This window comes from Parasteatoda tepidariorum, chromosome X2 (genome assembly GCF_043381705.1).
Source record: "Parasteatoda tepidariorum isolate YZ-2023 chromosome X2, CAS_Ptep_4.0, whole genome shotgun sequence".
Classification (NCBI taxonomy): Eukaryota; Metazoa; Arthropoda; class Arachnida; order Araneae; family Theridiidae; genus Parasteatoda; species Parasteatoda tepidariorum.
In genome coordinates this window covers 38,444,372-38,468,106 of record NC_092215.1, presented here as the reverse complement: position 1 = coordinate 38,468,106, position 23,735 = coordinate 38,444,372, and the positions used below count along the sequence as shown (strand labels likewise).

Here is a 23,735-nt window from a genome sequence, read left to right as displayed (position 1 = left end):
TAAGGTTTTTAAATTTAAACTAGAATTGTTAAACAAATTAATGTAGAAATGCTATTTAAATAGCATTGGTTTGCTTATAGTTAAATTTTTTAAGAATTATTTCTTTCATAAGAATTTTTTCTCAGAACTATTTCATTTAATAACGCATTCATAGTTTTAAAAGAAAATGCTAAAACTTGAAAATACATATGGCTGGTGCATCATCTAAAATTCATATTTTAATTCAGCAGAACTTATCAGACAAAATTTAAATTTTTAAGCGAGTGATAATTTTCTTTCCAGATTGCGTATTGGTCGGATAACGAAGGATTACAACAAGTTCCTCCTAACTACAAGAGAATTCCTCAAAATACTGGTTTCGAAAACAAAACGTATATTGTTACAAGTATTTTGGTAAGATATTTAATTTTTTTAATCCATATCATTTCTAACAAACTTTAGTCAATGATTTGAAAAAACTTTTTGCTTGAAAGTAACAAGCAAGTGTTTTCTGAAAGCCTGTAACTGCGTTTGAAACACACAATAGAAACCTTGAATTGAATATATTTTAATCCATTTTGCAGCAGTTCACTGTAAAAAATGGAAACTCAAATTTCACAAAACTCTCTTTCCTTTTTACGAAACCGTTTCCAGGCATATGCTCCGAGTGAACATTTCGTCAAAGTGACGAAATATAACAATTGACACTTCTTCGAGGAAACGAATTTCACTAAAAGTAAAGAAATATTTCATTACTTTTTTTCCTTCAAAAAGCAGAATACTTTAAAAGACTTTTGGCATCTAACGGACTGTATTGTTGATCTGCGTAAAGTTGGATCAACGTTGCCCCAACATCATAAGAAAGACAGATAGAACAGAGAGATGAATTGTTCCACGCCCAAAGCGGGATTCGAACTCTGGATTTCAATGTTATGAAGCTAAATCCTTGACTCCTATATAGCCAATCAGCTTCATTCATCTTTCTAATTTTGTTTCTCTAGTCTTAATTCTAACTCCGTCATTCTAGTTAACTATGTTCCACAATGCACTGTGCTGAGGTTCCAAGTTGATGAAACGTTTCCGTCATATATTTGAGAGTTTTCGCCTCTTCCCAAATCGCATGATATCGTGACGAAATGATTCTCAAAGTAAATAAAATGCAGATCAGGAATTACTAAACTGCCAAAAGTGAAAGTTTTATATCTGAGTGTGTTCTCTTTACAAGAGCAACTTTTCTTTATTTTTTACAGCTTCCCTTTCATTAATTAATTTAAATTTATTTAATGTATCACTAAATATAAAATATGATTACCTTATATTAATTTATGAGAATAAATAAATTATTCAAATTTTGTAATGAAATTATGCATAATGAAAAGAATTATGACTCTTCATAGATTCTCTCTGTGGAATGTAATCCTTAAAACCATTTTTCACTATAATTACATGTCACCTGTCAAAATCTGATTCAAAAAAATCATTGTAAGTAGTTTATAGTGAACTTACTGTTCCTTGGGCCCCATATGGGAAATTAAGCATGAATTGTATTTCTCTTATCACTTACTCTCCCTTTCAACAACTTGACAGTGAGTGTGATAACAGTGGGATAACTCAGATGTCTTTGTTTAATTGTTCTGGAATACAAAGTGGATGGTCTTCCTGCATGGTGTAGATGGTTTTCTTGAATTATTGACCATTACTTGTGTTTGCGAAATATGACCTACTACAAAATTTACTCTCGCAGTTCAAAAGATCATTAGATTCCTTCAATAATCAAAGTTAAATAAAATTCAAAAAATTTTTTATATAAAGATGGGTCAAATAAAAAGTGTGTATCTGTGACAAATTCGGAAGAATTGAAATGATAGCAATCTCATCATCCATAGCCGTAAAGAAAACAGGGGAATTTCACCGCAGACAGATGCAACTAATTAGCTAGTTCAAATCAGAAGAGGAATTTAAGTGAATGAAAAACCTTGCTAAAGATAAATACGCACAAAACAGAACATCCAAATCGAATGTTTCGTAACAGACAGTTACAAAACATTCAGATTTGTAACTGAAAGTGCCATCCTTCTCAGACGTCTTCTGCTTTTCAGATGCCACAATTTGCATCTCTTATAATTTCATCAACAGCAGCAATAGCTTCATTGGAAATCACGGTGTTTGCTTGTCCTGATTTCGTAAGTTCCTGGTCTTGGCACAGTACTAATATCTGCTTTAAATAAAATCTTTCTCACTCTTTGTTCACAGCCTTAAGTCCTACTTATTGTCCTCCATAAACAGTTTGGCGATAACTAACTGGGTATTACTATCTCCTACAACCACTGAAGCAGTAATATTGCACTTGAAAGAAAACCAGTTCGGTTTTGGACAGTAGGAGCTGGTAGTGTCATCTTTCTGCTCAGATAGATTACAGCATAGATGTCACCAGCTGCATCTCTTTTAATTTCATCTACAGCTAAAATGGCCTTATTGGAAACCAGGGTGTTTGTTTGTTCTGGTCTTGGAAGGTTCTAGTCTTGGGGCAGTAGTGATACCCACTATTAATAAAAAAAATCTTTTTTCTTCGTAACTGCTCACCCTGCTTATTGTTCACCATAAACAATATAGTGATATCTGCCTGCATGTCTCAGAATCACGGCTACTGAAACAGCAATCTTGCACATTTTTTCTGTCCCAGACATTAATTTTTAGCATCCCTTTCTTCACCTGAAATTGCTCTCAGGCAAACTGCTTAAGAAAGTCTCTACCTTCATTTATAATCTCGAATGACGTCACTGCATTCACTGTTGTATTTCTAATACTACCATTTGCTTACCCTTTGCAAGTGGGTAACTATTATACATATTAAAAACTGGAGAACTGTATAAAAAATTATAAAATCTGTCACTTGAAATAATTAATTAATTCCCACATTCATTTATAATCCCAATGACAGCGCTGCAATCACAGCAGTATTTCTAAAATATAATTTTTAAATTAAACAGCTAAGTATAAAACCATGTAAAATTGACTTTAGATTGCTGCCATGCAAAATTTCAACATCTCTCTAGATCTCTGAATTATAGCAATGCCGCTTATTCACGTTTTATTAGTATTTGTATAACCCTTATAAAGTTCCCTTATAAACCTATAAAACAATATTTTGATGAGCTTGATTGCAGCAGATTCAGTATACATCAAAATGTCTTAAAACTATTATGGAAATAACATTGAAAATTACTTTATCAGTTAGTGGTATGATAAACGCAATCAATCATGTATTTGAAACATTAAAATCGAGTATTTCGAAATTTTTATTTAACAATTTCTTCCATTAAGCGATTCAGCTCATAAATCATTTGAGTCATGGATTTATTATAACGTTAAAATCACATTTTAACTAATTATTCATTTAATCTTTTTTAATTTATCCAGATAAGAAACTAAATTGAGTTATTATGATTCAAAAATTTATTTTACGAGATTTTTTTGAAGTGAAAGAAACATCTACACTACATGTCATTTAATACAATAAATGCCAATAAATGTAACAATTTCATTGATGTTAAAAAAATTAAACATAAAATAGTTCATGTTTTAATAAATTCATTAAAGCTTCAGTGAGCACTTAAACTTAAAAAAAGAAAAAGAAAAGAAATAGAAAATCCTAAATAAATAAAAAGACTTCCAAATTTGGTTTTTAGTTTATCCCAAGTAGTTTCTTTTCTCTTTAGTTCTTGAAGTTCTGCACGCTTTATTATTTTTTTTTCATTGCGTTTTGCTCTTGTACTTTAAGCAGCTTAACGTTGTTCCGCTAAATTTATTCTTTAGATTTAAAACTTTTTGTTATAAATTAATGCATATCAAAATTAATAAGCATGATGTGAATTTGAATTGTTAAAATACAATTAAAATAAAATTTCTGAAATAAAAAAGTCAGACTAAATTTTCGCTAAAAATATTTTAAGCATCATAAAATTTATTTATATTTAACTGAAAAATTTAGAAAAAAAGCTAAGAAATGAAAAAAAGTAAAATATTAGAAGAGGCTCTTTAATAAAAGTAGTCGCTGTGCAGTTTTGCTTATTCCGGCGAAAATTACTGTAATGGAGTATCCAAGCTTCAAAAATGTCATTTTTTAAAATTTATTAAAGCTTCAGTAAGCAGTCAATTTTACAAAAATGAGAAAGTTAATCAAATAAATAAAATAAGTGCTGAATATGGCTGTTCGTTGTCCCACTTAGTTTTTTCTTTTCAAATTAATTCTTTTGAGTACTGTTATTTTTTATTACTTTTTATCATGCTCTTATATTTCTAGTAGATTAAACTTATTTTGCCTAAATTATTCTTTGCACTTTAAATTTTTTGCTATAAATCTGTGCATATTATATTTAATAAGCGAATAATTATTTTAACTTCAGCTGTTGAAAACTATATTTAAAATAAAATTTCTCAACTAAGAAAATCACGTGCCTTTTTTTGACTAAATATAATCGCAAATATTGAAAAAATATATATTCTTCACTTTTATATATGCTTCACTTTAATATGTAAAATATATACTTTACTTTTTTATTGGTTATAACTATGTAAATAAAAAGATAAAAAAGATATTCAAACAAGGTAATTCTTTAAAAAAAAAGTTGTCGTGCATTAGAAATTTGATAAATTTGCATTTTTTAATTATGATTCTTAATTTCCTTTGAAAATATTTATATACAGAAACATATATTCATATTTATATCAGAAACGTTTCTTTTATTGAAATTTCTTTACTGTCTGTCTTTAATTAAGTAATATAATGTAAAATAAGAGTGATAATTTTTAAAATTAGTTTAGAATTTCTCTGAGCCCTTTAGATAATTTTATTTTTAGTAAACATATTTATAAAATTAATCCTTGCATATACTCTATACGTTGTCCAGACGGAAAATAATTTAAATTTTAGCGAAATTAATAGCTACAAACTTTAAGTTTTCAGATTAAATTTACAACAAATGGATTCATATTCATTCAGAATATTTCTCGATAACATTACAGTTAAAAATATAATGAAAGTTTTAAATTCCAAAGGATTTAGCTTAGTGCGAAATGAGTTTAAAAATTAAGTAATATAATGTAAAATAAGAGTGATGATTTTCAAAATTAGTTTAGAAATTCTTCTGTCCCCTTTATTTAATTTAATTTTTAACAAACATATTTATAAATTTAATCCTTGCATATACTCTATACGTTGTCCAGACTGAAAATAATTAACATTTTAGCGGAATTAATAGCTACATACTTTAAGTTTTCAGATTAAATTTACAACAAATGGATCCATATTCGTTCAAAATATTTCTCGATAACATTGCAGTTAAAAATAGAATGAAAGTTTTAAATTCCAAAGGATTTAGCTTAGTGCAAAATTAGTTTCCATTCGTCAAACTTCTCCGCAACTCTTTGCGCAAATCTTAGATTAATTACATTCGAAACAACCCTGGGACTTAAAGTAAATGAATAAATTAAATTAGTTTCATGTAAAGAAGGAAAATATGAACGTGAATAAATGAGTTCTAAGCGGAAAAGGAATTAATTTATTTTTCATGCATATGGTTTCTTCTTCCATTTTAAATCAAAATTAGATTATATTCCTTGAAATCAGTAATTAAAGATAGAACGCAACCAAGAAATTTGGAGCGAGTTTTGAATGATATATTGAACTATACATTTTAAATTATTTTCTTCATGATTACTTCAGTTTTAACTCTATTTTGCTTAAATAAACTCTGTGAAACTATTTAATTTTAGCTTATAATTTAGAAATTAAAGTAAAAGTTAATCCAAATAGTGACGAACACTGTTTCAAATTTTGATTAACTTATCTATTGTAATATAAAAGAAGTAATTAGTGTTGAAAATATTTGAACGAATTTTAGTTATGTTTAAAATTGCTTTCTTAGGAAAATATAATTTGTAAAACTTTTCATTTCAGCAATTATAGTCTAATCTTTGAAATGAATATTTTTATAATTCATCCGTCCAATGCTTGATGAGAAAAATTTAAAAAAAAAACATTTCATTATTTCATAAATATTTTTTCCCAGTTTTAAATTAATAAAATTAAATTACAGACCTGAAGGCAATTTCTACGTTTTCTGATGATTTTAAGCACCATAGGATGTCATATAAATATTGCTAAAAACTTAGTATTTTACGAACTAGATTTTTTAAACTCGTTTCGTGTGTATATGCTATTTCAAATTGTAGAGGATTTAAAAATAGTTAAATGTAATTTGGAACATCTTTATACGAAAAAAACAATTATTTCTTTGTGTTTCAATGGTGAGAATTTCAATAAATTTAGATACGATATTACGATACTCAAAAAGTTTAAATTTAAGGTTACGCAAAAATTTATATACGCACCAAAACATTGTGTTGATTAAACATACCTCACCGTTATTAATTATTAGTGTTTCAGAAACGTTCAACACTTTAAATTCATAATGCACCATCACAAATATTAAAAAAACAGTAAAAAGTACCTTTAAGACAAAGTGTTGGTACATATTTTTTATGCTATGTGGATATGTCTCCAACAATTCTAGCTGGGGTCAGACATTCTTCGGTTCCTTGAGATCGAAATAAGGAATTTATATTGCTTATATGCCGATCGGCCTGTGTGAAGGTCAGAGAACTGGCCTTGAGTCAACAAGGTTCTGGGTTCGAATCCCGGACAAAGGAATGGATGCTTTTTCATTCTCTGTACTATCTGTACTTACTGTGGAAGCAACGTTGGCCCACCTGATGTGGTGCCCCTGAAAGAGGGGCCAACAAATCTGCCCTTAAGATGCCTGTATTGACAAAAGGTCATTCCCCAGGTGGGCATTGGAATAAAAAGTATTGCTTATATTTTAATATAAACGGAATACTTTTGTTTTACAATCGCTTTTCTTTCAAAACAAATAATAATATAATAATAATCAAATACTTGTGCTACCAGTAGGTACTTCTTGACGAAACTTTCTTTTAAAAATATGCTTCACAGAATTGGTCAAAGGAGCATGTGATCTTAAGTTTGTCATTTTGAACTTAGAGATCTCATTGCATTTAAATCATGCAAAATGAAATACCTAAAGTACTTTCATAATAGTTAAAATTGTGTATAAAATAAAATTTTTATTAATTTAAGGACTATTTTTTATGCTACCAGCTTTAAACTTCAATAAAAGTATATGTGACTAACCTTTTTAGATACTGATGAAAATGTATGGGAAAAGGGCCGTAAGCAGAGATGCCAACTGCTCCGGACGTGCCTAAATAATTTAAAAAACGGTGAATAATTACAATGTAAATTTGCAAATATTTGACTAAATTTGCTTTTTTTTAAAAAGTTTAGCATGATATAACTATTACAATAGTGGCGAATTATATAGGCCTTCGAATTATTTNGCCTTTTTCCTATCCGACGGAGTTTTGTCCCGTAAATTTTGTAAATAGCTGTAAATACTTGAAAATAATTTTGCGCATTTATTATGAATTTCTCCTTTTCCCTGGGGCTATGTGGCTACTGTGCACCTGAGAAGCTCGGGGGTAATACCTCGAAGGGAGGCGAGGCAGTCTGCCACAAAACCTCTTCTCTCTCTCTCAAACTTGTTTGTTCAATCTCACTACTTCATTCTAATTTTCTCTCAGTAAAAGATACTGAATCCAAACTTTCACCTTTCAGTTGCGCTTTGGCGATTTATTATTTATTTCCACTCAGATGAATTAGTTGGAGCCCCTAGCGGGGCTGATGCTAAGATAACCAACACATATGATGATATGACTGATGAAAATGTATGGGAAAAGGGCCGTAAGGCCTCAGACGCCCAGTTCCACTACAACGAACGAACGAACTGATGATAATGTGTGATATTCACCGTTTAAGAGTGAATTCGAATATGTAGAGGGCAAGTAAAAACAATCTGATCATAGAAAGCAGTAATTACTTCATCTCTGTTTTCTAAAATTATTAGACGCTTTAGAGATCAATTGCCTGCCTGTTTAACAGCTATATATAACAAAGAAAACTAAATCTTTTGTTTTTATTAAAATAATGTGTAATTAAAATCAAATATTATTTTTCTTATTTAGTAGTACATGTTAATATGCTTCAGGACTTCTATGTTTTAACACCTTCAGGTTTAAATATTCACTATGAAATTTTTTTGAATAACATTTTAAAAACAAATTGTTCTTTTCAGGAACTTTAACAAGCTCTTTACAAAATACTTGGAAATTCAAAGTAGCTTAAACCTTTTGTGTGCGATTTTCGCGCATTCTATTGATTTTATTGTAAAAAAAGTTTCACCTTGAATAAATTTGCTGAAGCTTTTTTTTTCTCATGGATTAAACTTGCAATTTCTTGTTATTTGGGTAGGTGTTTTTATAATACACCCTCTTGGCTTTTCATATCGAATCACGTTAAGTATATTTAAAAATGCATTTGAAATTAAAAATTTCTTTTAGCTTACAGTGTATAAAAATAACATCTGTTAAATTTACGGAAAAAAAATTCAACTGTGTATAAAATCGTTTATTTCGCAGAAAAATGCTGTTATTTAAAAACAGACGCCTATTTACGCAGATAAGTACTGTAAATAAAATAATTGTGAATATTATGAATAGTAATATAATTCTGGCATTAAATAATTATGCCAGATTTGTGGTTGGTGTAAGCCAAGAGTAGCATTTGTACGACAAGTTGAAACAGGAATTCACACCTGGGTGATCTCATTGAAAGGCGAGGGCTCTGTAATCTGAAAAACCGCAGCTCAAGTGTCTCAGTAAGAAGAATAATCTAAAATAGTTTTTTTCTTCAAAGTTAAATTTATTTAGTATTTAATATTTAAGAGATAAGAGGTTTAAAACAATAATGGTTCACCCGTATAAAAATTTCCGGCAGCTTAACTTGCCAAAAAAGTATATCTAACGAAGTATAATAATCAAGTAGAGCATCATTTTGATAATCAAATCGAACCACACTCGTAATAATCGTAAAATGATTTGAAAAAAGTGTAGAGTTATCGCTAAGAAAAACTGCGACTAACTAAAAAGGATAAGAAGGTTAAATGACGGTTTTAATCTGTTTATGATTGGGATGAAGAACTGAGATTAATCGGTTTGTTAACAAAACAGCTTTAAAGCGTCAAATATGCAGAGAAAGTCTGTAAGAAGGATGGAAATTTTTTATAGTGCGTGGATAATGGGTAAAAATATTTAAAAAAAAACATCTGTTCTTTTCTTTAACCCTTTGACGGTCAGGGAAATGAGCAGTTTTCGTTTCATTAATTCGCACAGTATTACGTGCAAACAGTAGTCGAAAGTGGCATCTGTTTTCCACCTCCGTTCTTCCGAAAATGTCACCCTTCTCTGGCGATGCCAACTGCTCCGTCTTCTGGAATTGTTATAATAAAGTGGAAGCAAATTATGTAGTAAATTTCGTTGGAGAAGGACAGTTATACGCCTACTTTTTAATAGAGTAACCAGTAGATTGTTGCTTTAACGGTGCATTTTATATGTTACTAATAGTTTTTGATATTTAGTGGTGAAAATCTTACTTAAAAGGAGAAATGCTAAACTGAAAGTAACTTGACTTTCGCCATCACTAGGAAATACTATTTTACAAAGCGGAGCAAGTTGGCTTCTCTGGATGCGGTAGATAGCTCGCCTCACGTGTTTTAAAAATTTCTTAAAGTATTCGTAGTACATATAAATAACAGTTTTCACGTACTTTTCGTTTTTAACATAGTCAATGCAGAATAATAATGGCGAACGAGCTCAACTCGTCAGCGCGCATTGGGGAAAAATTTCACTACGCGAGTAGTGCTCGTTACTTCATTACGGTCAAAATCTTGCACCCGAGCGGAACTCGTTTGCGCGCATTATGAGGCACGATTCGNAATAATGGTGAACGAGCACAGCTCGTCAGCGCGCATTGGGGAAAAATTTCACTACGCGAGTAGTGCTCGTTATAACCATTACGGTCAAAATCTTGCTCCCGAGCGGAACTCGTTTGCGCGAATTAAGAGGCACGATTCGATTGAGAGCTGAACTCGTTCATAACCGTCAAAGGGTTAAACAGTTTTTTTTCCTGTAAAAAATTGGATTTCTTCTATAACTTTCACAGTTTTTTTACAGTGTAGAATAAATAGACAGAAGTTCATATGCGTAGGTCAGCAAAAAAGTTTGCTAACCTCTCTACAGAATAATGAAAATATAATTTTCCATTTTTTAAATCAAAAACATTATTTACTTCTAATGATAATTTTTTTTCAAGTTTTCTAAAAACTTTAAAAAAACCACTATGCTCGATTTATGAACTAACGAGTTGATTTTTCGAAGAAATTAATTAAATCATTCTTCCTTTGAAAGTTCAATTAAATATTCAGAAATAATCAGACAAGAAATAAGGAAGCAAAAGTTTAATTATAAGAAAATATTTAAAATAGACTTTAAACAGATCTAATTCTGAAAGAACTAAATGAATGAAATAAATGATTGAAATAAATTGAGTGAATGAAAAATGAAGCAAAGCATATTCCAAGATTTAAATTTTTTAATAGTTGTGTTTCGTTTGATCGAACATAAATCAAAGAGTAATGAATAGAAGTAACTATGAATAAAAAGATACTGAAGTTTTTTTTTCCAAGTGAAGTTATTTTAAATATATAATATATCTTTCACAAAAGACCTTTAAACGCTGATTCAATTTTTTCTGCTTTATTTCATTCTACCTTTATCAGATTCAGTATCAATTAAGTTTTTAATCAAATTCCATTTTAAATAAAGTTTTTTTTCTTCAATTTTTAATCGTTTCAAAATGGAAACAAAAGTTTATTTTATTTTCGCACCATTAAAAAAAAAAAAATAATAATAATGATTAATTGTGTTATAGGCAGCCTCACGATAACATAAGCGCATTATTGGTCATTCGAAATACAAAACACGCATACTTTTATATTTTGAATAACCAATAAGCAGGAAACATAGTAGAATAACAACTGTGGTAGAATAACTGTTGGACTGCTGGAGAACAGCTGTTGCAGAACATATCTGAAAGAAAAAATATTGAGTCACAAATCAGTAGAGCAGATTATTTAATAACAAATATGTGAAATAACTGTTGAATAAAAAGAAACGTATAGAAATAACTGTTCAATAGCAAATCTGTAAGAATAACTGCTCAAAAACAAATCTGAAAGAATAATTGCTATAACATATTTATATGAATTTGATTCTCCAAAATGGACCATGGCAGATTGATAGTTAAAGCAGAAAAAAAATTAAATCGTTTTCACAGATTACGGATTGAGTTTAAATGGTGGCAAATTGATTATAATCACTTTATCTGTTAATAAAACTTCTCCAACAATCCTCCAATGGTGTAGCTTAATGATGTGGAACTTTAAAAACAAATTTATAATTTTTTATTGTCATTTTTAAATATCGAATAACAGAAAACTTCCACAATGTATCGCTAGACAATTTTTGACTAATTAGCTCATATTATGCTCACCATAAGAAATATCTGTTAAATTTAGTGAAGAAAAACTGTCAACTTGTGTGTAAATATAAAACAGTTTACTTCACAGAAAAATACTGTTATTTAAAAACAGGTGCCTATTTTAAACAGACAAGTACTGTTATTTTAACAAACAAACTATGTTATTTCAATAAAAAGGACTCTATAAGATAGCTATGTCAGGATTGTAGTCGCTGCGAGTCGAAAACAGCTTTCGTGTGACGAGTCGAAGCTGGAATTCGAACCTGGGGCACATTATTGTTAAGCGAGTACTGTGTCCCTTTTTTTATTTGACCTTCAGGTTATAGGTTCAAAATGTGAAATAATAACTGAAACTTTGTAATGCGACCAATTTTTAAAATTATATTTGATATATTCTTTGAATAATTTCTCATAACTGATAAACCTTTTTAGGAAGAGCCATATTTGATGTACAAAGTGGCGGAATCAGGTGTAATTTTAGAAGGCAATGACATGTTTGAAGGTTATTGTAAAGATTTAGCAGATTTAATAGCTGATAACTTAAAGATCAGTTTTATAATAAAATTAGTAAATGATTCTGCTTACGGTGGAAAAGACCCTACTTCTAATGTTGGCTGGAATGGAATGGTTGGCGAGCTCATAAGGAAGGTACAATAATTCATTTCATTTCTATAAATATAAAGTATTAAAAATGAATAATTATGTTACCTGAGTAATGTTGCTGTCACGTCCAGGTAAAAAAATAGATATTAGGTGCCTAATATTAGATTTTCTTGTGAAGTATTCTATCTTGGTCCGAAATATATGATTTAATTAAATAAGTTCGTTAAGATTTATGAAAAATTTTAAGCCAAACATTGCATGAAAATATACTGACTGATAGTCCCCTACGTGACTGTGAAATTCCTCATTCAATGTGTTTATGTGTTTGACTCATCTATTCAAAGGTCAGACACTTCGTCACTAAGCAATTAGCCTTAATTTGGCTTCCCAATATTTCAGAATAATGGAATATAGAGATAATAGTGTAGTGCATATGCTGAAGAATATGCTTCTTATCCATGGAATGAATTAAGTAACATAATGAAACACTGTAAGAAATTCCGGATCAAATTAAGGCATAAAGTACCGGCACAAGGGGTACTGTTTCTGTTTAATGTAGTTTTCAAAATGAAATATAGATGGCAGCACAAAGTGACGTGATTAGTAAATGCTTATTTTATATTTTATGTATTATGTAGTTTAGTTTTCCATGTGTTTTGTCCCAATAAAGTTGTGTTATTAATACCGACATGTAATTTCAAAGTGCTTGTTTCCCCCGAGAGGAAATACCTTTTACTTGAGCATTATCCTAAAAATCAATTTTATTGTAAAATCCCTTTCCTACCGTAAAATATTGTATCATAATTTTTAAAGCATTTATTTAATTAGGTGGATTCATTGATTTTACAGTAATTATTACTGTAAAAACTACGGTATATCAGATTTTTTGTTCCGCAAAAAATGAATTTTGCGGAATTAAGGAGCGACATCCTGAGGGCCGATGCATTTTATTGTCATTTGATCCGGAATTTTTCATGAACCTGATAGATGATTGAGTTAACCTGATTTTTAAAAAAGATTAGCATTCAGACTATCATGTCAAGTCAAAACAGGAACTTACTCAACAGCAGCAGAGCGAGGAAATTATATTCTGATCCGCTTAAAATTCGTAAAAGCCACTTGAATTTCATTTCAAAATTTGTAACCCTTTCATCGCCATTATGACCTCAATCCAAGCGCTCAAAAAATGCAAGGCAACCAGACGACGCTAGGACAGATAGAGTAATCACCAGGGAGCATCACTAGTACACATGTAACTCTATGTTAAATACCTAATACACATTATATTTAATTATTTGAGTTTTATTCACGTAACTTCACAAACAGGTAATAACCTACTGATTTACAACAAAATATTTTTTTATAGGTAGAGGATTCATTACATAGAGCTGATAGTTATAAGTTAAAAATAACTATATCTTCTTGCTTCGTTTGTTTTTTTTATAAATAAAAAGTTTAAATCAATTAAGAAAAATAGCCTGATACCTTTATACAACGTTTACTAACTAGTTAATTTATTTTATACTATGCTACTCCTAATAGCACAATATGTATACAATGCATATAATACGTGATGGCCATAGTGCCTTTAAAAATTTATATAATTAATGCAAAAAATATATGTATTAAAAAAAAAAATATGCTATAGGAATTGTACTACAAAAACTTCCCTAAAGGTACAAAGCTCATTTGGAAAAAAAAATCACGAAGATCCAAGATCAATCTCTCTTGGTTCTTCATGAATGTTGGTTCTGCCAGAAGAACCAAGAGCAATGCATTCTCTATCATATAAGTCACTTTTTCAGTACTTTCCACGTCTGTAATACGTAACATTTACATAAAACTAAGTAGTTGAAAAATTGGATTTTGCAATTAAACAATTTGAAAAAAAAATTTATGTTGAGATTTTAGTACACTGTAAGAAATTCCGGATCAAATTCCGGTAAAAATTGTCAGCACTCAGAGTACCCGTACTTTTTGTAGTAAAATCAATTTTTGCCGGAACATGTTACGGCGCAAAAAAACTGCTATACCATAATTTTTACAGTAATAGCTAACGTTAAATCACTGAATCACTTTAATAAAATATGTATTACTGTAAAATTTACATTTTTGGGTAAAAATAGATTTTACAGTAAAATGGATTTTAAGGATGACGCACCCAAAGTTCTTGTTCTTTATACCATATTTGATCCGAAATTTTACCAGTGAAGAGTTAATTAAAATAAATAATAACAAAAAGAAATACTGTTATACTATTTAACGTATGATAATGCGTAGAAAGACAAAAAACTAGAAAATGTATCTATGATCACAATAAACATTCTAACTAACTTTGATTATTTAAAGTTTAATTTACTTGTATTATAAACAGCTCGTAAGACGATCCCTTTATTATTCTTACTATTTCTCATTTTATAGTATACTTTAATTCCGAGAAACCGTTTCTTTCCCATTTCAGGATGCAGACATGGCAATAGCTCCTCTGACAATTACATCAGCCAGAGAGAATGTAATCGATTTTACAAAACCTTTCATGTCCATGGGAATCAGTATAATGATCAAGAAACCTTTGAACAGGGAGCCAGGTGTATTTTCTTTCATGAATCCACTATCCGAAGAAATCTGGATGTGTATCATCTTCGCTTATGTAGGAGTATCTGTTGTACTATTTCTTGTTAGCCGATTTTCACCCCATGAATGGCGTTATGAAGATAACTACTTGGGTCCATCAGCTTCTAATGATTTTTCTTTGCATAACAGTCTTTGGTTTTCTCTAGGCGCCTTCATGCAACAGGGTTGTGACATTTGCCCCAGGTACAAGGGAATTTGATGTTAGGCATGAGTGTATTGGTGTACCTTTTGTGCTTTTCCTCATCATCTCTGAAGTAAATCCTCGATGTATTCATTTGAAGCTTTTTTTTTATAAATATAATAAGACATTTTTTTTAGTTAAATTTATTTGTTTTTAATTTAATCTCAGTTTTTGTTTCTTATTTTTNATATATATAATCAATCAATCCCCTTATGTTTACATTTAATATATTTTTTTTAATTAAAATTAAAACATTTTTCTCAAAAAGGGAAATTTTGTCTGCAAGTAAGATATAAAATAGCCCTGATAAATTTATATGTTATATAAAAATGCCCTTTGTAATTAAAGAATTGCTAAATTAGTTTCTTAAACGGGATATAAAATGTATGAAATAATCAGTTATATTAAATGTATACCATTAACAACAATAAATCTATAAAGATGCATACATTAAAAAGAGTTAATTCGATTAAGAATTTTATTAACCCCAGTAATGATATTTTATGTAATAATGCGTGGAAGTGAACACGAATTCATTGCGTATCGGACATAAATACTAAAAAGGAAATATTTGAGCTATCTGAGTTTAGTGTTTCAATATCAACATTGCTCGTCGCTTATGTTTTACGTGAGACATTTATCGGAAGTATTAATAAAACAAACGCGTCTCTAATAGCGAGCACTGAGCACGAAAGTATTTGGAGAAAATTGTATAATGTAACTCATTTCCATACACAACTGTTAATTCCATTGCAAAAATGCGAAAATAGAGTTCTAATACACTAGCATAATAATGTAGATATTTATATTTTTTTAATGTAAGCTTTTGTGAGACAAATGATTCCAACATATTTTTGTCATCAATAATAATTATTTAAAAAAGAATTTTCGCATTAAAATTCATCTAATGTAATTTAAAAAATTACTTTTGCGCATTCAATTTGTTAAAAGAAGATTCACAACAGCTTTTCCGATAGAAGAATTTGTGCCTTGCACAAATACTTCTATCGGCGCTGTTCGATCGGCGGCAGTGTTGGTCTCAATAAAGAATTAAATTTTAAGATATGTCATCTTTAAAAGTTCTTTTTTGATAAAGTTTTTAATTTTAAAATATTTTGCAAAAAAGAAAGTGAAATGCGTATTAAAACTTCACTCTGAATTTGAGTAGTATAAATGAAAATAGTATCTTTTTATGAAAAAATTAATATAGAACGGAAAGAAAATATTTTTGTTGCATTTCATTTTCGAAAACAAAATAGAATTTAAAATTTCTTAATAACGTTAACTATTATTATAAACAATTTTTTTTTCAAATTTTTCATCACTCCCGAGATTTAAAAAAATTAAAAAACAGTTTTGAATATTTTTAAAATCCAAAACATACGAAAAAAGCAAAATTTTTTATTTTCCTTTAAGTAAATAACAATACACGTATGGGCAAATCAACAGAACGTTGCACATTATGCAGCAAATTAAACTCTAAACAAATATTTAAAGCATAATTATTTTATTATGAACTTTGAACCCTCTCTTTGCATGTCATTTTTTGTTGTCCCCTCAAAATTGCTGTTTTCCCTCTCAGCTTTCTTAACCTTGCACATTATCCTCACAATTGTGTCAATCGCAGATTTCCCATATGTATTGATGGGGTAGACGTCACATTCAATGTTACGTGTTGACGTCTTAAGAAGATCGAGAATGTTGCAAATGTCACTATTTTTAATCATGTGTAATAATTTTTATTATGAAATTTATAGTAAATTCAGGTAAGTTGTATCATTTTATAAATTCATCACTCACTTTGAAAAATATTTTTTCTCTAATATCAATAGCGGCGCATAAAAGGTAAGTATGCTAAAGAAAGGTGATATAATTTAAAAAATATTAAAAATATTTTTAGTTCTGTTTAAAGAATACTCATTTGGGTTTATTATTTCAGTCATATTTAATAATGCACTCCCTCAGTCCGGAGATTCCAACTGCTCCGGACGCTCTAAAATAATTAAAAAAAGCGGTCAATAACTACAAGGTAAATTTTACAAGTATTTGACTATTTTTGCTTGCTATTTAAAAGGTATAGCATGACATGAGTACTATAAAATGGTGAATTATATAAGACTACGAATTATTTAGAAATAGTGGTGGATAAAAATCTACTAAATTGAATTTATTAAACCAAGAATCACAATTAATAAATTATCACTTTAAAATATATATTTGCTGTCCGGAGCAACTTGGCATCTCTGTCCGTCTTAAATTAGTTGCTACATTTTCATACTTTTGTACTGATTATTGATACTGATGATTTTCTGATTTTATTTGAATATTTATCAGAGATTTTAGAACGCTATTCTATCAATCAACAGTATTTACTTACCATATATTGCCTCCATTTCATCCTAAATCATTACCAAATTAGTTTAAGAAATCCAGAGTTCGCACAGCCTTAAGCCACGCCCATTTTGTAAAGACTCTTCCGCCAGTAATCGCATAAAACTATCTTCTAGCTAATGAATCGTGACTTCATTAGTAGCATGATTTTACTCGCGTCGATTTTCTAAACTGCATCGGAAATTATTTATGACTCCATCTACTTGAAATGTAGCAACTAATTTAGGAATTTTTTTTTATCTAAATATTGATCTAACTTGGGACGGAGGGAGCATTTTTTTTAACATTTTTAAACTAAAATTATATTTACGTAACAGGTTTATCACATACGTCTTTTAAAATATGTAACAGTCATAGCGTCATAGCGATAAGTTGGTTTGATTTTCTTTTTACTTCTAAAATCACAACCCAGATATATCAGACCATAATTATTTCCCCGAAAAGGTAAGAGAGACATTTCTTTTATTATTCAAGGTTAGAAAATGAACATTTTAAACTGAAAATAATGAACAACATGTATAATTGAAAAACTTAGCAGCGTGAAATCTTAAATAAGTCACTTAAATATAACAGCGTTGTTCACTCAAGGTAAGACTACTTCGTCTTTGCATTATAACTAATATTTTTTTTAAAAATTAATATCTATAACCAGTTAAGCACGGAATTTAATTCTATAAAATCCCCACACGGTGAGAAATTAAAATCAAGCAATGACGTATTTGAAAGTCGAACATGAGGCCAGAATTCCTATAATATTTCTTTTTTTATAAATTTTTCTTTTATATAATATATAAAAGATTTTTTTAACAGTTTTATCATAAATTTAGAACTGTTCTTTTTATAATTTTTTTAAATTTTTTTATTAACAATATTCGAGTTTTTTAATAGTCAATGGTATTTTTTTACACAATAAGTAAACATATCAAACGAATCTCAATGGAGATTTGGTCTGACGTGTATAGACGTCAAACACACCACAATAGAGATCTGTTCCGGCGTGTATAGACGTCAAACACACAATAATAGAGATCTGGTCCGGCGTGTATAGACATCAAACGCACCACAATAGAGATCTGGTCCGGCGTGTATAGACGTCAAACGCATCACAATAGAGATCTGGTCCGGCGTGTATGGACGTCAAACACACCACAATAGAGATTGGTAAGACGTGTATATACGTCAAACGAGCTTAACTGGTTTAACTGTTTAGAAAATGTCGAAAAAAATACCAGGAAAGGTAGGCTTTTTATGGAATCTTAGAAACAGGTTTATCAAACATAAATTATCAAAATAATTTATGTATAGAAATAATGGTTACAAATATTTTCATGGTATGAAATCTATTGGTTGTCGTATTATCCTATTTGTATTATAATGATCATAAAATTAGAAGCGTTGAACTAGTTTTAACATTAAGAACACTTAAGCAATTATATCCGTAGTAGACTCAAGAAATTAATCTGGTTGTTCAAGTTCAATTAAAATAATTTAATTTAATTGGATTTATAGGAAAACAAATTGCGGTTTTTTGAGGCTTCTCTTGAGGAAAAATTTTATTTGCTGCTGTTTTGCAGAAATTTTATGACAAAAACATAAAGAATCTTAAAAAAAAAGTTAACTAGCCGAACTTGCAATTTCATGTTTTGCACTGAAGAAGCTATTTTTGTAAGAATTTAACTAACAAAAGTGAATTAAATGAACATTATTTGTTGAGTACTAGTTTCTAGATTTTTAGAATTAAGTACGACACAAAAATAACGAAATATTTTGTTTTGTTTTAAATGTTAGAGATCAAAAAGAATCATTTTTTTGAACATTTAGAAGAAAATTATCATTTAAGTGAAAATCAATTTTTCCCCATTATACAAAAATTCTAACCAAAACAGCTAAATGTTGCGCAAAATAGAAGCAAATTATATTTAAAAAAAATTTCCTTTTGAACTCAGAATAAAAGCAAAAGCCAGACAATTTGTTGGTTTAATTATATTCTCAATATTTCTACAAGACATAATCAATCTTTTTAATTTAATGATGAGGAAACTAAAATTCTTAACGCTCCAAATGCTAAGTATAACATATAACTACAGTTTAACGAATGAGAAACCAATCGATGTTATGCAGATTTAATTTTTTTCTAATTTATGAAATTAAATTGGAATTTTTTTTTTTTTATCCTCGAATATGAGAAAAATATACATGCTTTTTTTTTACATAATTCTTCTTTTATATGCCATGGGGAAATAAATCCAAATCAGCATAAAACAAACGGAAATAAATTGCATTTCTATACTAGAGCAGTTTAGACTAGTATTTTTGTTTCAATTGTGATAGTTACATTTAATCAGAAGTTGAAATATTATGAAAATATTTCGCTTTATTTTAAAACCTGATAGCAATCTAAATTTGAAAAACTCTTCTGAGACAAAGTGCAAATGATTTTTTTTGTTTGATGTAAAAAGACAAATAGATTTATAAAAACTAAGATATTAAAAGACATTAAAAATAGATTATGCAATGTCATATTTTATTCTCAGGTCTATTGCGGGCAGGATCGTAGGAAGTGTTTGGTGGTTTTTTACTCTTATAATTATTTCATCCTATACAGCCAACTTGGCGGCTTTTTTAACTGTAGAACGTATGGTTACTCCAATTAATTCAGCTGATGATTTAGCAAAACAAACAGAAGTTGAATATGGAACCCTAATGCACTCGTCGACACAGGAATTTTTCAGGGTAAGTATTTATCAAAGATAGATAATTATCAAGGGCATTCACATTTTCATTAAAAGGTTATTCCCAATTATGTCAATTGAAATCGCCACACGTATCACTGACAAAATCTTGGAATTTATTGATAAAACATTTCTATTGACTCACCTAGAAGTGGCCGTGATTTTTACACTTCAATTTTGCCTATCTTTTATGTTTTTACTTATTTTTAGTTTCTCGTGTGCTATTGCTGGATCTTGTAATATTTTGACGGACATTTTGATTGGGCACTGATACAGGATTCCCTTTATCTGAGATGATAGACACATTAATTAATAAATTATAAGTTTCGTAAGAAATAGATAGTTCAGTTGTAACAAAATTTATAAAATTCATGGACATAGCTTTGATATGAATAATACTAGTATGTTCTGCAATTACTTTTTACTACTGGTTAAAAGGTGATATTGGAAGAAAAAAATATGCACTCGGTCTTAATCGTTTTTCTAGTTATTGTTCTGATAGTTCAACATTTATCATGCCACCCCATGTAAAATACCGATTACAGTCACATTGTAAAAAAATTCCGAATCAATGTACGGTAAAAAGTACTGGCACTCTGAAAAACGATACATTTCACCGTAAAATCCATTCCAAAGAAAAAAATTTACGGAACAAAAGAAATCTGATGTACCGTAATTTCTACAGTAATATTTACAGAATCACTGAAATTAAATAAATATTACTGTAAAAATTACGGTATAAAATTTTACGGTGAAAATGGATTTTATGGAGGCTGCTCTGTGGGTATCAGAACTTTTTATTGCAATTTCATTTGAATTTTCTTACTGAGCAGTAGATACACTCTCAAATCTAATCAATCTCAACTCCCTGATATCGAATAAAATTTCTACAATTTAATTAAGTACCGTACCGTAATTTTCACAGTAATATTTACAGAATCACTGTAATTAAATAAATATTACTGTAAAAATTACAATATAAAATTTTACGGTGAAAATAGATTTCATGGAGGCTGCTCTCTGGGTACCAGAACTTTTTATTGCAATTTCATTTGAATTTTTTTTTTACTGAGCAGTAGATATACTCTCAAATCTAATCAATCTTAACTCCCTGATATCGAATAACATTTCTACAATTTAATTAAAGCTTTAAATCAAACCATTATGTTAAATTTGAGTACTTACAAAGCAATCAATACATATCTTATACAATATATTCGATGCAATGTATTCGATGCAATAGATGCAAGTTCAAGAATGATCAATATGCAAGATAAGATCGCTAATTTCTTATTACTGTATTAAAAATGCTGCAAAATTGATTTATCATTAGATAAAAAGTCATTCAGGGTGATCCGTTTATTTTTGGCACACTGTACAATATTAAAATAGGAGATAGTTTAGAAATAAAATAGAATTCGTTTTTCGTCAAACAAATTATGCAACAAAAATGTTTTTATCACTCCACTGCATTAAATTACTATCTATAGATAGAAAGGAAAATAACCTTTCTTCTTTAAAGTAAATAGAAGAATATATTTAGGTGCTCTGTGCGTACAGTTAAAAGAATTTTTCTTCCTGCTGCACCTTCCTGTCGTCTTATATTGTACTATTTTTCTCAAGGTGGGATTACTGTTAATCTAGAAATCTCACAGACTTCCCCCTGCAGATTTTCTTCCATTGCCATCAGATAGGAAAATGTCAGGAGTTTATTCTTCGTTGGAAGTCTTTGAGATGCTGAAAATAACACTCTTTAAGCGCACAAAATTGGAAAATTTATTCCCTTTATACTCCTTTGCACTAAATTGAAGTTTCTCAAATTCAGCCCTTCTCGAATCAAGAGATTTCTTTTCAGTTTTCAATCAGTTTTATTTTTTATTTTGTTTGCATGCTTCACTAGTTCATAATTCAAAATTATGTGTGCTGTTTCAAGCGCAAATTTGAAGAATTTGATATGTTTGTGCAAGTATACGTTGCGTAAAAAGAAATATTATGTTATATATTTTCATTTTCTAAGTTTATCTGTGGATTTTTTCGCACATAACTAAATGAATGAAATAAATTGCACGTATTGAAACAGGTTTACCAAAGATCTAGGGAATTTAAAATAGTGGTAGTAAATTTACGTTGATACTTGTAGGATATTTTTTGACCATCCCATTTTGAAATTTTGAGATATGGCAGCATATACTTCTTGTACATTTAACAAATTACTGCGCATTTGTCAGAAATGTGTTAAAATGCCGACGTTTATTTTGCTTTCGTCACCACTTTTTAAAAATTAAAAGACCTATCAAAAAACTTGGTAAGTATTATTTTACAATGCATTTAAATGTGTTTAATTTTTACGTATTTTATTCAACTAAGATCTGACTATAATGTAAAGAGCGCTTAATATTAAAACCTGCATACATTTTTATAAAAAAATTATTTTACTTATGCCTTTAGAAAAAGGCAAATTGTGAAACTAACTAGATTAGGTATTTTTTTTATAAATTGTCCTTTAACGTTACTTATATTCATATTCAATGTTTTATTTTAAATGTATCTAGAATTATCATAAATATCTTCTTTTTATTGCAAGTTTTAAATTCTCAACTAAAATATATATAATCTACTACTTAAGAAATCAACACGGTTACCACGATAAGAAAAAAATATTTAGTGATGTGAAATTTTTAATGAGACTGGCATAAATTTTAAAGGATTTAATTTAATTACTAAATAATAAAAAAATAGTTCTGTACTTCGAATTCCATGCAATTAAAAAAGAATATATATATATATATATAGCTTCTAACCGCCATGATGACCTTGGTCTACAAAGGGCTGTTGCGGAAATGATTTCCTTTTAACAAGAAATGATTCAGACAGTTAGTACTAAATCTAGAACTTGTGGTAATATATTAAAAAGCAATAGTTTCAACTTTTTCTGGAGAGAGTTTTATGTAAGCATTTACATGCATTTGTGTATTTTCCGTTAGTTGGAAACTACTGACACATGTAATAAATCTGCAGCAAATTTGATTCAAAAATATCATCTTTACAAAAGCACTGCTGATCATTTTACTGCAACAAACCTTTTAGTCGATACTTTTCTTTCCATTTAATTCCCAAAACAGCTTTATAAAATGGTTTAAAAAAATTTTTTTTATTGCAAAAAATTATTTGTATGGTTTAAATTGGCAAATGAATTTCCTTTTTTTTAATTTAAACCTTAACAGGTGAACATGACACGAAATTAATTTTAAGCAATAAAATATTTTACTTTATATACCATATCTTTTTTTAGTATGATAAATGTGAAAATTTAAGGTTTAATTTCATATTAAAAGCTACAAAGTGGGAAAATTCCTGTGTATGCCCGCATGTGGGAATTCATGAACTCCAGAAAACATGTATTTGTGCGCACCTATGAAGAAGGCATCCAAAGAGTTCGAGAATCAAAAGGAAAATATGCTTTTCTAATGGAATCAACCAAGAATGAATACATTAACGAACGAAAACCATGTGATACCATGAAAGTGGGAAGGAATTTAGATGCTAAAGGTTATGGTGTTGCAACACCCGTAGGATCAAACCTAAGGTAAATATTTCTTTCATGCATGAGAAAATAATTTTGCATATTGAACGATTTAACTAATTTATCAAACATTTTCTCAAAAGAAGTAGATAAAATTTATGAACTGAATTTTGAAAC

At 29.2% G+C, this 23,735-nt stretch overlaps 1 protein-coding gene across 2 annotated transcripts in view; it reads left to right on the top strand.

Annotated features, from left to right (window-relative positions):
* Positions 1-23,735, top strand: part of LOC107436206 (glutamate receptor 1-like) — a 148,960-nt gene that overhangs the window by 107,493 nt on the left and 17,732 nt on the right. For both annotated transcript variants that reach the window (XM_016047817.3, XM_071188134.1), the window contains exons 8-12: positions 283-393; positions 11,927-12,142; positions 14,559-14,914; positions 19,838-20,036; positions 23,371-23,621. In XM_016047817.3, coding sequence (XP_015903303.3) covers positions 283-393; positions 11,927-12,142; positions 14,559-14,914; positions 19,838-20,036; positions 23,371-23,621 — 1,133 coding nt within the window. The remainder of the gene's footprint in view (positions 1-282; positions 394-11,926; positions 12,143-14,558; positions 14,915-19,837; positions 20,037-23,370; positions 23,622-23,735) is intronic.